At 42.1% G+C, this 17,450-nt stretch overlaps 1 protein-coding gene across 3 annotated transcripts in view; it reads left to right on the forward strand.

Annotated features, from left to right (window-relative positions):
* Window positions 1–7,980: 7,980 nt before the first annotated feature.
* MOXD1 (monooxygenase DBH like 1) overlaps window positions 7,981–17,450 on the forward strand; it is a 59,174-nt gene continuing 49,704 nt past the window's right edge. For 2 of the 3 annotated variants that reach the window (XR_003572754.1, XM_027897456.1), the window contains exon 1: window positions 8,513–8,797. Coding sequence is in view for 1 of the 3 variants with exons in the window: in XM_027897456.1 (XP_027753257.1) it covers window positions 8,513–8,797 (285 nt within the window). In the remaining 2 variants the exon portion in view is untranslated. Of the gene's footprint in view, window positions 8,213–8,512; window positions 8,798–17,450 lie in introns of those variants that run through there. The other variant, XM_027897457.1, reaches the window with a different exon arrangement.

Genomic DNA, 17,450 nt, shown 5'->3' on the forward strand with positions numbered 1-17,450 from the left:
ATTCTGGAAACATTTTCATTAGATGGAGTAACTTCAAGCTAATCTTTTTAATATATGGGGAAGAAAGATGCTACTGTTGTTGTCCAAATGATGCAGTACATTTGGCACCCTCTTTCTGCTACATTTTTGTTTCTTGGGTGTATTTATAGCTTTGACTGGCTACGCAGGCTGTTTGCACAGAGGGTAGGGCATGGGAATACTCTCTCCTTCTGCAGAGCAACACATCCCCCCAAAGGCACCAAATTCCACTTCCTTGCTCTCCTTCTGTTTTGTATTTGTTCTGCTAATTTTAACATTATAAATAAGAGGGGGAAACTAAACCCAGAGGTAAATTATGCTTTCTGAATCCATCTGTCCAATTAGGAAAAAAAGCAGAGATTGTTCATTTAGATTTAGAAAACTGGATGCCTAATGAACTTTGTGAAAGCTGCACAGGAGGGATAGTCTTCAGCTTCTTACAGAAGTCATACAGGTTAAACACCTATATCCACCAGCTGATTTCTGAACTGGATCAAGACAGACAACAAGGCAGTGAGGGATAGGGACCAGGAAGTGCCTTCCCCTCCTCCAAGGGCAGCTGTGTTGGCTTCCACACAGTCAGAGAAATATATAAGGCCTGAACTGCTTCTTACAAGATCAGCCACCTAACAGAGCTTTCTAACAGGAACAATGGTGATGGATTTGAGTTGGTTCCATCCAAAGGGAGAACAAGAGAGGAGAAGAGAAAAAAAATTACACTGATGGACATCACAATGGGGAGGCAAGACAGACGTCTGCTAGGTCCGATACAGGTAAAAGGTGATTTCTGCCCATGAGTCAGTGTTTGGCTTAGGTGGTCTCAGGAAGTTAATTGCCACCTAGGAAATGCATTACTTAAATAAGGACTTTCACTTTGATTTTAGTCAGCCTGTCTTAAGGAAGAAAATTAAAATCAACATTTCTGTTTTCAATATGACAATTATTTGACAGCCCGCATTATTTGCTACTTTTTAGTAAAAGAGATGTCAATAATATATCATTATTAACCCAGTAGCATATATTCTGTCTCTCAGAAATTTAGTATTATGTGGAGATGTCAAATGACAATATTTAATTAACCAATAAAATCTATAGTAATCTCTCTACAAGCTTGTTATAACCAGTAAAAAAAATCAGTTAAATTTACTTTCCAGATTTCCACTCATGTTTTAAATTGCCAAGACACAGCAGAGAGAAGCATTTTGACTCCATTTTTTCAATGGCGTTATTATGGTGAAAGTCCACCTGGCACCAGAGTTCTTCCAGGGTTGGCTGGCTTCCTGCTCTCTGCCTCTGCTCTAAATAAATGGACTCATCTGGCTATATGAGAGGAAGAATATAGGAGGTACTTTTTTAGATGAAGAAATACTGGAAGAGGAATTATTTTACAGTGCTTAATCCAGCCGGGTGTTTTTTGTAATCACTAAAATCTTTGAGATTACATGGTTAATGAGACTATGAGAAATCAATTTAGAGATATACCATAGACACTCTGAAGCCAAAAACCTCAGATCCTCATTTGTTTTGAAAAAGTCACTTTATACAACTCTAAATTCGATTTTTCATCTATGGTTTTTGTGCATTTGAGTTTGAGAGTTCTCTCCAAACTACATGCTGCTTCATACTCATTCTATATAATAATTTTCTCATTTGCTGAGGCTTACACGTTACAACCATAACCCCTGTACATAAACTAAATATGGCAGGTTTTAGTACTGTGGGATACACCCAGGTTTAGAAATGGTAACGAGTTCTCAGAAATCAGAGATGCACTTTCCTTCCTGGTGCTACCTTATTGAGGCTGCTCCCAGGAGCTGATAGAAACTGGGGAGCAAACAGAAAAAATCACAGAATAATAGAATGGTTTGGGCAGGAAAAGACCTTAGAGATCATCTAGTTTCAAGCCCCTCATCAAGGGCAGGGACACTTTCCACTAAACCAGGTTGTTTAGGGCCCCGTCCAACCAGGTCTTGAACACTTCCAGGGAGGGGGCACCCATCCGTTGTCTGAGAAACCTGTTCCGGTGCTTTAGCACCCTCACAGTAAATAATTTCTTCCTATTATTTAAATATTATATGTCTATATATGTGTATCTAATGCTGAAAAGCATTTGAACTGTGTACATTTTGTGTGATAGATGGACAGACAGGTAGAACTGTGATTATGTGTGTACTAACTTAGTAAGCATATATATGAAGCATAAATAACCATTTAAAAATAACACTCATCCTACATGACTACATGTGTTAAAAGCTATTTCTCTTCAGAGAACATCAGCAGAAGAACAAATACACTCAGGGAAAAGTAAAAAACCTGAGATTAGGTTAAATTCAAATGAAAGGGAATGAATTCTTCCCCACACCTGAGGAGAGATGACTGTGTAAAAATGCCATTGCTGAGGTAACCCCTTGTGGGGCTTGCTGTGAATCACCTCCCAGCATTACACTGCATGGTTGACCTCGGCTAAGTGCCTCCTTCTGCAGAGGTACTCGTAAAAGAGGGGAAAAGACAACAACCACAACCAAGAGAAACGAGAAACTCTTTGCTCTAAAGCCGATTGGCTTTTCCAACTGGTCTAATAAAACTCTTGCCTTCCAATTTTCTCTCCCAAGAGAAGTAAGAAGTTTTTATGAACTCGAGTCAAGGTATTTGGAAGTTTGGCAGTGTCTGCAGAAACCAGCCTGCTGATGAGGAAAACAAAGCTGAATCATTCTGCTGCTGCTCCAAGCACAGGGCTGGGAATTATTTTTTTTTCTAGCATAGATTTTATTTTTATGTCCTCAAGCAAGTAATTTAAAATATCAACCAACATGAGTCCAAACTCATCATAAAAATAGCTGAAAGCATACTAGTCTTTATTTATACTAGTTTGAGATTAACAGAACATTTAAAATGTAGGTTGTAGGTAGCACAGCAGGGCTCCAAAACTATCCTCACTGGAGCCAAAGTCAGTCTTCTTCAAGAACAGAATGGTTCACCTCTGTGCTCACTGTTCTCAAACTTTGCTTCCAGCTCCATTGATTAACATATATTACTTCATAAAAAGGATTTGCATCTCCTTAGTATGCCTATCTGAAAGCAAAACCAACTGTGTCTTATTCTCTACTACCTCCAGCAACAGAAAAGAAAAATTCAAAAAGACAAAAAATGTATAGAAAGAAAGAGAATTAAAGACTTTTACAAGTCTTCATACAGGTACTCTGTTTACAGTGATCAATCAAATTGTAGGCATTTTCCACTTTACAATGTAAAAATAATTTTCAAGTATTTGGGAAAGTTGGGGGGGAGGTTGCAGAGAAGAATAGGAGAGGAATAAAACTTTAAAGACCAATACACAACTTCTGATACATTTACATGGCTATATTTCTATTCTCCCAAGTGCAGCTTCAATAAACATTAATAAAATAAGCATGGTGGTTTGTTCTCTCACCTTAATTGAGTAGGTTAAGAAAAAAATGTTGTTCCAAATTTGAAGGCTTTTTTTTCTAAGATAAATATTTTAAACAAATGTTTAAGAACAGCCAGATTATTGTGTATGCCGGAGGACATGTTTGGTGCAGATGGAGGCACAGTTGGAATGTTTCCACCTTCCTCTTCTTGAAGCAATTTTGGACTCAGATGAAGACAGAAGAGTTTTCCAGTTCCTCTTACCAGTGATGGTAGAAATCTTCCCTAGGATCCTGTCCTGCTGGCTCATCACTTGTGATTCTTTTCATGACTCATAGAATCATAGAATCAGATGGGTTAGAAAGGACCTCTGAGATCATCAAGTCCAACCCTTGATCCACTACCTCCACAGTTACTAGACTATGGCACTGAGTGCCACATCCAGTCTCTTCTTAAATATCTCCAGGGATGGAGAATCCACCACCTCCCTGGGCAGCCCATTCCAATGCCTGATTACCCTCTCTGTAAAGAATTTCTTCCTAACATCTAATCCAAACCTCCCCTGGCAGAGTTTGAGACCGTGCCCTCTTGTCTTACTGATAGCTGCTTGAGAAAAGAGACCAAACTCTCCTGGTTACAACCTCCTATCAGGTAGTTGTGGAGAGTGATGAGCCTTCTCTTCTCCAGGCTAAACCAATCCAGCTCCCTCAGCCTCTCCTCATAGGACATGTGCTTAAGTCCCTTCACCAGCCTTGTTGCTCTTCTCTGGACCTGCTCCAGCACCTCAATAAACCTTCCTGAACTGAGGGACCCTGAACTGAGAACTAAACACAATACTCAAGGTGTGGCCTCACCAGCACTGAGTACAGGGGAAGAATCACTTCCCTGGTCCTGCTGGCCACACTCTTCCTGATCCAGGCCAGGATGCCATTGGCCTTCTTGGCCACCTGTGCCCACTGCTGGCTCATGTTCAGCTTCCTGTCAATCCAAACTCCCAGGTCCCTTTCTGCCTGGCTGCTCTCCAGCCACTCTGTGCCCAGCCTGTAGTGCTGCAGGGGGTTGTTGTGGCCAAAGTGCAGGACCCGGCACTTGGCCTTACTGAACTTCATCCCACTGGAATCAGCCCAACTCTCCAGCCTATCCAGGTCCCTCTGCAGAGCCCTCCTGCCTTCCGGCAGGTCGACACTCCCTCCCAACTTGGTGTCGTCTGCAAATTTGCTAATGATGGACTCAATCCCCTCATCTAAATAATCAATAAAGATGTTAAAAAGGACTGGGCCCAGCACTGATCCCTGGGGAACACCACTGGTGACCGGCCGCCAGCTGGATGCAGCCTCGTTCACCAGCACTCTCTGTGCCCAGCCATCCAGCCAATTCCTGACCCAGCACAGAGTGCCCCTGTCCAAGCCATGGGCTGCCAGCTTTTCCAAGACTATGCTGTGGGAGACAGTGTTAAAGGCTTTGCTGAAGTCCAGATAGACCACATCCACAACCTTCCCCTCATCCACCAGGTAGGTCACCTGATTTCAGAGAAAACATCAAGTTCAACCCAAAAGCTGTCCGTCTCTCAGTCCCCCATCTACACTGAACAAAACTGGGATTGTCAGTGAAGCTGTTTTTATTCTGCATAGATATGATTCCACTGTAGAAAGCTTCCAGCTGTATCTGCAAGCTGCTTCTCTAACAGTTTTGCATTGCACTGACGTCAAAATCTGGATTCATCGAGGTCATTCCAATGGAAGACAGAAATCATTAAATTAAAAGGGTAAATAAAAGGTATTTATTTTCATTTTCATAGGTGAGAACAGAATTTTTGTTGCACTCTGTTAGCAAGATGGTGTCACTATTGGCTAGCTACTTTATAAAAAGTTAATAAAAGACTTCACATTAATTGGTAATGTATAATCAATGTGCAACATTCATGGATTTCCTGCATGTATGCTAAAATGGAAAAGAGCTAGCAGACAACTAACACAAAGCATGCAACAGAGCACAGGATATATTAGAAACAGGCTGAAACCAAACCTTTTTATATTTCTGAGAAATGCTGCTGCCAGAAAACAGAGAGGGCACACAGCTCTTGATGGGTTGCTTTTTAAAAAGAACACTTCAATGCCAGAACACACCAGCACAGGCAAAATAGGTGATAGGTCACAACCTATGATCAGGTTAAATCTTCATAGTTAATTGACTATGAACCTTGTTGTGCAACGGTGTGAGGGAACATTGGGCAAGCTGATATTAAGAAATGGTATTACAAGATTTAAAAAAAAACCCACTTGCTGAATCTCTCTGTGCTTGATTCAGTGACTGCATTCCTTGAGAAGTGGTGAAATTGAGTTCAGCTCAGAGAAGGTGGTAATCTGCTGCTGCCCCATGCTCCTGCCAATAGCATTACTTCTAGGCCAAGGATTAGATTTAGACTGTGTTTTCTTCATATGTTTGGTCTACTTATGATGCAAAAAAATTCTGGTGAAGTCGCCAAAGTCTCTTAATATGAGTTTTGCACATTGTACTGCCCTGCCCACAGTGAGCCTCTTCTAACTCTACTTGGAAAGTTTTATTACATGAGTATTGTTCTTGGGATTATAAATAGCAGCAAGTTGAGAAAGGTTGTTTTTGTCATAGTATTTGTAGATCAAATTTGCAACTCTGTGGAACTGTTTGGCTAGTTTATTTTAACAGAAAAATATCTGCTAAAAGTTGGAAGGCAATAGGACTGCTATTTCTGCACTTCCACTAGTCTAAACATTGCCAGCACAATGGGGTGAGCAGTACTGCTGAGTGTAGTATATTGCTGGAAGACAGGTTACCAGCACCCCCAGGTTTTGGTAAAAAGTCACGATGGTTTGGGAAGTACAGGCTTCAGAGCTGCTGATAAGCAGCAGACTCCTGAGCCATGCAGATATCAGATCATTCAATCCCACAGGAGACTACAGGAACTCAGGTATTGTTTCCATTCCAACACTCAGCCTCCAAAGTGCCATTTTTCTCAGCAAAGGAAAAGTAAAGCTCACGTGCAATCTGAGGTTAATTCCAGAGCTGCAGAATAGCGTGGCCCTGGCCACAGGCTGAGCTGGCACAGGACACTTGTATGCTGGACTGTGCGGGAACTGTTCACACTCCAAAGCCACTGCAGCTCACTAGAAATAGCATGGCTGTTTGACGTGAGTGTTACCTCTTTTACCAGGCCCACTATAACAAACTCCTGGCTCATCTTCTCTGAGATACTGCAGTTTATCGAAGTCACTAGATGATCCTGATGCTTTGCCTTTTGGCTGAATGACTGGAATGATCCCAGCCAACCTCAAGTGTGAGTTCATTGGAGTTTTCTTTCTGAGCCTGTTTGCAGTAAGGGGAACAGGGAGTCGGGCAGAGGTGCAGGGGGCAGAGGGCAGGCTTTCCTATATGCTGTGTGTAGCTTTTACCTGTGACAGCTTCTACAGTGCCCACCTATCTTAAGCTCTGCTGGGTGAAGTTTAGGTTGGATATTAAGAAGAAATTTTTTACAGAGAGAGTAATCAGGCACTGGAATGGACTGATTAGGGAGGTGGTAGATTCACCATCTCTGGAGGTTTCTAAAATGAGACTGGATGTGGCACTTAGTGCCATAGTCTAGTGACCATGACAGTGTTGGATCAAGGTTGGACTTGATGATCTCAGAGGTTTTTCCCAACCTGCTTGATTCTATGATTCTATGAAAATCTCACCATTTTCTGTTTTGTCATTCATCTGAGGTTGTACATTTGAAGTTCTTGCTATAATTGGAAGACAGATCAAAATAATATATTTCCTTTAAAGATTGTTTTCATTTCACCAGTGTCTAATTATTGTTTTCTCATATTTCTTATGATGCTTTAGGTAAAAGTAAGTTTCGGTGCTTATCCTTCTGTAGTCACTTGCTCTTCTAGAAGATGTTTTGTCATTTGATGTATCCCTCACATGACAGTAGGTGGTGATATTCTGGAAGCTAGAGTGATTTTGTGAAATATTTTCATGCAAAAGCCAAAAAAAGAAGCATTACTAATTCTCCTTATGTACTAGTTTAATTGGCTTTTATAGAATTAATGTTTAATTTTTGCTGAGTACCAGACTCTTTCTTTTTCACTTAAATGTGAAGAAAACACAATTCCAAGACTGTAATTTTCTTTCGAAATTGATTTCGTATTGCTTGGGGCTTTCAAGGGCCAATACGACTTCTTGTGGACTCTGAATTTCCCATTTTGGGTGCTATGATATGTTTTTGTTTCCACCCAGATTTGCAGAGGGCTGGGAACATTCCTCCAAACCCATCTTTCCGTTCGTTGCTCTCCCCCGGCAACGGCAGTGGTGGTGTGCCGAGGGAAGGAGGGGCAGCGTCCTCCACGGGTGTGTCGGGGACCGCGTGGCCGGGCCGGCCGGGTGTTGGTGGCACCGGGGACGGTTGCGGGGGTGTCAAGGGACACGACTGAGGTTTTAAGCTGTGCTTTTGTAGCCGTCTCAGTGCAAATCGCTCGGTGGGCCCTCTTTTTCCACTCATGAAGCAAAAAGAACTCTCCCGACGGGGGATCTCCTGCGTTGCTCTATCCGTCTGCCGCACTCTGCGCTCGCACTGAGTGAAGAAGCGGCCGAGAGAGGGGAAGCGCCCGTTTTCCTCCTGGCTTCCTCCCTCAGAATTCTTCCACCAGAGTTAGAGCTGCCGGGGAACCGGCGGGAGTCTCCCGTCCGCCGCCTTCACTCCGTTTCCCCGGTCAGGAGAAGGATTTTCTCTGGCTAACGCCGACTCCGAGCATCTTCCCGGGAAGCCCCCGCGGCGAGCGCACGGCAGGTGCTCCGGGCTCGGCGGGGTCCGGTTCGTCCCCGACGGGGACGCGGGACAGCCGGGAGCGGCCGCAGCTCCGGGTCGGGGCGGGGAGCGAACAAAACAGCTGCCGGGGGCGCGCTGCCCCGACGGGGCCGGCGCGGTGCCGCCCGCAGCGGGGGCGGAGTGACCGGGGCACCCGGCCCCTTCTCTGAGCTCTCACACACACACACGCACACACACACCCCGCACACAGACGCCCCGCACACCGCACACCGACCACGCCGGCCCGGACACACGCAGAGGCCGCTGGTGCGCTGTGAAAGGATGCGGCGGCTGCGCCCCTGGGCGCTGGTGCTGTGCGGGCTGCTGTGTGCCTGTGCTGGTGCCGGTGCCGGAGCCGGGCCGTCGCTGCGGAGCTACCCGCACAGCGCGGTGCTGGACGGCGCGGGCGCCTACCGCCTCCGCTGGGGCCGCCGCGGCAGCGCCCTCGCCTTCCGTCTGGAGGTGCGCACCCGCGGCTACGTGGGCTTCGGGCTCTCGGCCAGCGGCAGCATGGCCTCAGCCGACATCGTGGTGGGGGGCGTGGAGAGGGGCCAGCCCTACCTGCAGGTAAGGCCCCGCTCCTTTATCTCGACCGCCGGACCGGGGCCAGCGCTGCCGGAACCCCGCTCCCACCCCGCTTGCTGGGTTCTCTTTGTTCGCCCACCTTCCCCTCCGCTGCTTCTCTCTCGGGATGCCCCTCTTTCCCTGCCCCTCTTTGCTTTCTCAGCTTCCTTGCCTCTCACCTTCGTACCTCTTTACTTCTTCCCTGAAGCCTTTTGGTCACCCCTCTTTTTCAGAGTATATTTCCCCTGGAGGAGATACTCCTTTTCGATCCTCTCCTAGCCAACCTTCCCTCTAAACTTCTACACTGTTTTTGTTTAAAGGTGTCAAGTTTCTTTCCTTTTTATCCAGAAAATGCAACAACGCTTTTCTCCCCCCTTGGGCGCTCTCCCTGCCTGTCCCTAAGCCTAGACCCGCGGAGGAGAGGGGAGGCATGGCAGTCTCTCCCAAAGGAGGTGCGCCACCTTTCCCCTCATCCTGCCAACAACTGACGGAGCTTGGCCGTCCTGATGCCGCCTGAGCTTCACCTTTCTAATCGTACTGGCATGAGAGCAGGATCCCACCATCTTCCAAGCCTGCTGACGTCCCTGTCTGCTAGGGTACAGCCTCTGATGCTCTCTGCTGTTCCTCCTCTCCTCACCTGGAGGTGTTTTGACACAGACGTCGAAAGGAACTTGCAGAGTAACCGCAGGGACTCCTGATACATGTCCTCGGGCTGGTAAAGCAACCTCAGAGGGGCCCAGCTGTATTGGCATAATTTGCTTGGTATGTTTCTGTAGTAGTCTAGATGTTGTCAGGGCTCACTTTGGGAGTAGGACTGTGAAACAGAGGCTCTTCTGGTGCTTCCAATGAATCATCCTTTCCAAAAGGCACTGGTGGCTGGTGGGGTAGGAGCCGTGAGAGAGGAAGGGACCCACACCTTTGATCCCCTCTCACCAACCTGAGAAACAGCCTGGAGGAGATGCTCTGAAGCCGAGGGAGCAGGCATAGCTCATCCCATGGGTGAATGAAAGGGGAATCAGGCCTGGAATGACATGTTGTCACCCCTAGATGCTTAAATAAAAAACTTTAGAGGCAATTTAAGCACAGAATTGTTAGAACTCAGTTGTTAGAGTATGGTCTTGGAGAAGTTGTCTGTCTTTACTTCATTGTGTTAGAGCTTTTTGATCTTTGAAGCTGCTGCTTAAATTTTAGGAGCTTTTATTTTAAGATTATGGATTTGTATTAGCATTTTACCTTAAGAAAGCTAAATGCATAATATGCTTTCCGTACTATTTGTCAAGATTTTATGAAATCTATACTTTTCCAGAAAAAGGGAGCCTTTATCTTTTTTTCCCCTCTTAGTTTGCAATATGAAGTCTAGGCAAATGTTTGTCTTCTCTAAGTTCAGATCAGTGATTTTCAGAATATTGTTTCCTCCACATTTCAGAATGAAGATAATTTTTCTGAAAACCTGAGCCTAAATAAAACACTAATAGTAATAAAAATAAAAGCTATTCTGCTCATTGAACAGTGAGCTCTTCGCTCACAGAATGTAAGGCTCTCTGTAGCCTTACACTTCAGAAGATACACCTATTAACAATTAAAAGAAATCCAAACTTCTTGCTTGGTTAGTTCACAGATCCAGTTAGAGTAAAGCAAGCCTTTTAGAAAGACATTCAAAACTAGAGTAAACACACCCAATGGCAGAGGATGCATCACTTCCACTGATAGTTTGTGGCAACGATGAGTCTGTGTTGTTCCTGATTTCCAGTATTAGTTTGTCTGAGTTGAGGTTTCAGCTGTGTATTTTCTCTGCTATATTAAAAAATATACTCTCCCTGCATCCCACCTCCATAAAGTTATTTATATGCTCCAATCAAGACAATCAAGTCACAGCTCAATTTTTTTTTTTTTTCATAAAATAAATAGATTGAGCTCTTTAGCATCACAGGACATTTTCCCCAGCACTCAAAGCACTTTCATGGCTCTTTCCACCGCCCTTCACAGGTTTTTGTCATTCTTTAGGAATGGCCCCATACAAACTCTGTTCTTCCACAGATTTTATTCACTGACATTCCATGACAAATAGAAAAGGACTGTAGTGCCTGCTGGTACAAAACTACTGATATTTTTCCTGAAGCACTAATTTAGCACATAAACTGCTATGCTAAATGCTATGAGTTATTTTGCTGCACTTTTGAGTGCAACTCAAGTATTTTTTTTGTGAAATACTCCTGTTATGCTTGCTTGCAACATAAGGCCTTCTCCATCCCCATTTCTTCTTCAGTTCCAGCCAGCACAGTTTCCTTTTAAACTGGACTGAGGTTTTTTACAAAGTTGCTCAGTTAAAATATTTCCGTATATTTCCATACTTGCATCAACAAGGAAAAACCAGAAACAAAGATGGCCCCAACATGGTCCCCCTAAATTTGTCCACAGGCTTTTTCTGGTCAGGCAGCAGGGATTGCTATAAAACAAATAACTTGTTCTAGGATGATATTTCAATAATATCCAATTCTTCCCTTTAGTGGACACACAAATACAGTTGATATTTTAAAAATATATTCTATGTTAATTGTGTGTCATCATAATTTACATTATTTACTACTGAAAAAGATTTTTTCATAGATAGCACCCTTGAAAGTATGTGGTTTTATGCCTAGCTGCACTTCATGAAATATGTACACCCTATAATGAATGAACTTACTTTTCTTTTTGGTTTTAGAAATATGTTTTTATTCCATGACCATCAGCTGGAAAATGTGCATCGTGGTCTAAACTCTTAGAAGGGTCATTTTTTGGTTTCTTTGAAAGTTTTGAGATGCTTGTTAGTGGCCTGACATTCAGATGACGTTCTGAAACACCTTTATAGCCTTTCAAGTGGGCATTGAAATTGCTAGTCTCTTGGGTCAATTTACCTCTTCCCCCCCCTTAAATTCTCTCTCCTTCTTTAAAAATAGAAAGTGTTCTTGGAGGTAAGAGTTCTCTTCTGGGAACAAACATGTAAATGTAGTTAAACTACAGCTGTCAGTAAGGGTAAAAGCAGATACTCCTTAGTTTGTGTAACATCTAGGTATTGAGGCAGAGGAAAACTTTCAGATAGTTTTCAGAGAAGAAAGCACCATTGCCTCTGGCATTTCTTCCTTGCCCTCATAGAGCAAGTAAATTCTATTCCCACCATCAGTAGGTAGTGTTTGCCTTGAAAAAAACGAGCGTCTCAAAGTCTTAGATATCCAAGATTAGGTTTTACTTTCTCATTTTTCAGGTGTATCCTGAACTTGAATGTAATGAGCTATTTGTTTTGGTTTGCTTTTCTGTGTTTGAGCTGTATATAACTTGAAAGTGAACCTGACATAAGGAAGGGCTAAAATTATTTGGAAATCTGAGGTTTAGTTTTCTTTAATTATATCAAGATGGAAAGTGTTACAATGTCATGAGAGAAGAAGAACAAACCTTCATGATGCACCAGAGTAGTTTTTTAAAGAGCATTTGAATGATCAGAGAATTATATATTTACTATAATAACATTTCAGAAGGTATTTGAAATGGGAAACTAAGCATATTTTGGGAGGATTTAGAAGACATAGCATGGATATATGTATGCATACATGCATAACCTTAGTGTATTGTCATGAGAGAGGCACCTCCACCAAGCAGAAGAGGAAAAAGGAGGTCAGTGAACAAATTATTCTCACACATTTCTGAGAGCCCTGTGGTGTCAGATTGTGTAAGGTTTGGGTGAGTGTGTTTGAGAACAAGAAGATACCAATGGGGGTTGATATTGGAAAGCTGTCTTTGTCTCTATAGGTGGACTTAGGAGAGTTCATATTTAGCAAAATATTACCTTGAAATATTGCCATGGTCACTTGCCGCATGTGTTACTCTTTGTACAAGTTACAAGTTCTTGGGGCAGCCTTAGCTTTTGCATCTAGTTTTCTTTCATCTTTTTTTTCCTTTTATTTCTTTCTCTTTTTTTCTTTTTTTTTTTTTTTCTTAATGCATCTCTTTGTGCTTCTGAATTGACACAGCATGCATTTTCAGGCAGACCCATGCTTTTCCCTTGGTCTCCACCCCTGTCTGGAATTGTGCATCCCCACCCACAGCACGTAGCTGCTGAGAACCCCATTTTGGGGAAAGTAATCCTCCTTGATGAATGCCTATTTTGTGCAAGTTATACAAGAGAGTTGCATTGTTCGAATCTTCTGTTGAACTTGCACAAAAATAGTCCCTACTCAGGGTGAATAGGGACTGTGTGTCACTAAAAAGTACTTTATTATTCATTAGAGCCTTGCTTGTTAACTGTCACCCAAACTAAAGAATATCTGTTATCAAATGTATCCCATAGAGTTAGCTTAATTGCTCACAGGGAAGCACTTGGAAGAGATTTTAAAGGACAGAAAACAGTGAGCATTTTCAGTACTTAACGATATGCTGCTTTTAAGTGCACTCATGCCAACAGCAACAAAAGAAGTGTTTAGAAAACAACTTGAAAGGCACCAAGAGATGCAAAGCAAGTGCCACACTGACATATCTCAGTCGGTGTTTTGTTGGAGGTATTTCATGCCTTTGGGCATTGGGGCAAAATCTTCAGATGACTAATGTCTCTCTCTTGGCTTCAATGTGGGGCATAAAGAGACACTCCAGTGTACATCTCCACTGGCTGGGTGCTTTGTAGTTTGCTTTCAGAGGTCCAATAGTTAAGACAAGGAAGAAACAGTTGGTGAACAAAAGATGGGAAGAATTCTGAAGCTGTTTGCAGCCTTTGGGGGGACTTTTTTAAAAGTGTTATTTTGTGTGTCCGTGTGTGGTTTGGTTTTGTTTTGTTGTTGGTTTTTTTTTCTTTTATCTTTTTTTTTCTTCTCTTTTGGATTTTGGAAACACCAAGAAAATGAAATTTTCCTACAACTCCCCAAAAATGTGGAATTGTGGCCACCATGAGTGATGTAAAGGCTTAAAATATTGGAGAAGGATTTGATTCCTAATATAAACAAGGATCACCAAAGTAGGAGAGGGAAGAGGGGAGATTTTCTAAGGCACATACAGAAATTTTGGGAACAAGTATCACTAACAGTTGTGCTTGAAAATCCCCTAAGTGTTTTTAATCTTCCTCATAATTGAAGTAATTAAAGTAATTAAACCAAGAAAACTTGTATTGGTTAAATGTGGCTCCTGTGTAAGGAATGTTCCTTGTGATAAAGCGCAGTTGTGAGATTGTATCATGCAGTATCTCCTACTTACTGATTTTCTTTCCCTCAAAACACTTTGATACATGTTTTGTCTAGTCTAATTGTGTTAGGATAGCCTTTAATCTAGTTTAGTATCTTCTGATATAACTGGAATATAAACTCTTCAACTAACATTCTCGATGTGAAGACTAGGATAGGCCCTTGGGACTCCACTGCAAAGTCAAATTATCCATGCCAATATGCGATGTTGTGTTTCAACCTCTGACTGCTCGTGCTTCTTTACATCTTCATGTGGTAAGTTAGACAGGTCTTCACACTCCAATGTTTTCATTTGTGTGCAGCATAAGTGACAATTTTTTATCTCTCAGGAATGTCACATAAAAAAGGGGTGTCACTGCCAGCTGTAGGCTACCAGGAAGCCACCCTAGGCAGCACTTAACTCGATATAAGAAATACCCTGAAGTGTATTCAAGTGACACAGTTTGAAAGAAGAAAGGCATATTTTTAAATAAATGATTGTGTTTAATGTGTAAAAAATATAAGACCTCTTTTTATAAAGAAAATGCATGTACATACACATGCACATACATGGGCATTATCTGTTTCTGTAAATGCACAAGTGGAAAATGTGTGTCGCTGTGTATATGTGTATGTCTGAATTTGAAATACAGACACACCTACAATTATTTGTTAGAGGTAAAAATTTTCAGTCCTTATCAAAGTTAGTAGTGCACAGGAAGTAAACAATCCACATTTACTCTAGTGTATTTCAGCTAGTTTAATTGGAGCTGTACCAGGAATTATGTGCAGCTTCTCAGAACTGCCCACATGAGCAAGATCCAGGCTTCCTAGCAAGGACTGAATCACTTCTTTGCTAGTCTGAACTTACTTATCCCAGCTACTTTAGGAACTTACTGCAACTGCTTGATTGCTGTTGCTCTCCCTTTTCTATGGCTATTTTTTCATTTGTGTCTAATCCCAACATCGGCTCAGTCAACTGGAATGCTCTCAAGGTGTTCTTGCACTAAGCAATGATGTTTTCAGGCTCCTGCTTTGTGTCAGGTTTCTGTGTGTGGGCTCTGCTTTTCCCTAACAGAAGAGCATAATAAGATCATTGCCTGAAACTCAAGCTGAAATTTATTTGAGATTGCAAAAAAGTTCGGTTTGCTTATTGGTAAACTCATGTTCTGTTTGCTTCTTGCCAAATACGGTGTAAAAGCAGTTTCTTTTTGGTGGTAATATCTAGTGTGTACTGGAACCTTGAGCAGCAGAATTCCATTTAAATTGAATACAACAATGAAAAAGAGAAATGTTAACCACAGTTATTTTTTTGGAAACCCAGAAAGGCATAGCTTGGTGTTTATTTCAAACAACTGTTTCGTTCTTTTCTGTACTGCAGTAACCTATTCACCCTATTTATACCAAGATCCTCTCCTGCACCAGCTTTCATCTTTGTTCCAGCTTCCTTTTGTCAAACTTGTCAGTGGTCCTGGTCATAGACATCAGTTTGGTAACTTGGAGACGTTCAAAACTCCATGGGTTGGCTGCAGAACATCAGTGGGGATGAGTTGCAACACAGCTTGTTTTTCTGTCATTTCCCATTCCTGACTTGTCACTTTTTTAACTTCTAGGTATTAAATTTCCGATAAAACAGCAGCGATCTCCCAGTTAGAGAAGGGCAGCAGGCATAATCTGGGGTGGCAGAGTTTCTCGCAAGCCAAGCCCACAGGGCTATTGTTGGATGGGGCCACAGTCTGAGAATTATTTTATGCTCCCTGAGGTTGAAAGGAGATATATATAATTTAGTACGGGAAATGGATATCATAAACAAAACAATCTTGTACATTGTAAAGATCTGGGGAGGTAGTTCCATAAACACCTGTTTCAGTTCGTGATGACAGCTGGTAGGGCTTTTGGGGTCAGCCTTCCCTCTGCAGCTGTGCTTGCATTCTTGAAGGAGAAACCAGCTCCTTTTCACATCCTTAAGAAATTACTCTCCCTAACTGTTTGTGAAGCAGAAATCAGAAACCATATATGTCACAAGACATTTTTTTTTAAGGAGGAGAGAGGCTAATGGGATTTGAAAAACATATAACATGATCGGCCTCACATCTGGAAAGGAACATAAAATAACTTATACTGTCAGGAAGATTTTTCATTTTCCATATGTTGTTTCAACTTCTAGGTAATATGAGGAAGGAGATACTCAATTATGTGATGGATTGTACAACTTACTCCAGAGTTTAGTACAGCATTTTATGCAATATTATTAAAGGGACTATAAAAATTTTAAATGTTTCATATGTAAACAATTTGCATAAGTAAATTCTGAAATAAACATCCTTTTTATCATTTAGTATGAACAATTACACTTCTGAAACTTTGTTTTAAACACTCTTTAAATAATCAAAGATATTCATACTAAAAAAATGTAGTCTTTTCACCCTCTTCTTTCAATAATTCTCATACTTCTGTAAAGGTGATTTATAATTTGAAAACTTTATCTTCATTAAACATATGATGCATGCTTTTTTAAGCGAAGTCTGCATAGTTTGACTTAAAATCTCTGTGAACAGAAAGAGATATGTATGGTTCCTGGGCAATATGGCATTATTTTGTTTTAAAGCTGGTAAACAAACCATTTTCACATGAGAGACTGAGCAATTAAACTCTTGAGTTGTTTAGGGTTTTTTTCGTTACATTATTTGGGTTTATTTTTGTGATGAACATCTGGATAATTTTTGACAAAGGAAGCAAAAATAGTAATAGGAGCAGTTTGCTGACTCCTGAATAGTTCCTGGCAAGGGTACTTGCAGTTGATTCCTCTTGGGTGTTTCTACTGCACACAGCAGAATTGTAAGAACTGGGGAATAAACAGACACTGTCTTCTTAGACACTACATAAATTTGCTTCCCATGTATTTGCTTCTCAGTACCCTGATACTCAAGACTTCTTTGAACATAGTAGGCAGAGAAAGTACGTAGAGACAAGGAATTAATTACTTCACAGAAATTTTCGCGTGAGAAAGATTACTGTTAGTTTGTCAGATTAGCATCTAGCCACAGAATAATTTCAGGTGAGCCACTGAAATCAGGGAGATTCTGTTCATTGTGGACTGCAGGGGTGGGCAGCGAGTGCCCGGGCAGGCAGCAATGTGAGTGCCGAACACAGCTCTCATCCCATGGGGAGGATCTGGTCCTTTCCTGTGGCCTGGGTTTTGGGACCACCTTCCCCAAAGCATTCACCAGCAGCCACAAAATGAACCCCTCATGGTGAGCCAGAGATGTGACCTGGTTTTGACTGTCATGCAGGTAAGTGAAATAATTACAGTGACAGTCACATTATCAAGGCAAATCTGAGCTAATACCTTAATTACACAACTTCTTTGAGTTATTTTTGTGTTCTCCCCTGAGGCTCATAGAATTCAGGATTATATCACAGGAGGGTTTTTTCTGGTTACAGCTTTGTCTTCTGGACTTGTGAAGAAATGG

Source organism: Empidonax traillii, unplaced genomic scaffold (genome assembly GCF_003031625.1).
Source record: "Empidonax traillii isolate 1590-97213 ecotype Southwest subspecies unplaced genomic scaffold, ASM303162v1 scaffold542:size423868, whole genome shotgun sequence".
In the NCBI taxonomy this organism is placed as follows: Eukaryota; Metazoa; Chordata; class Aves; order Passeriformes; family Tyrannidae; genus Empidonax; species Empidonax traillii.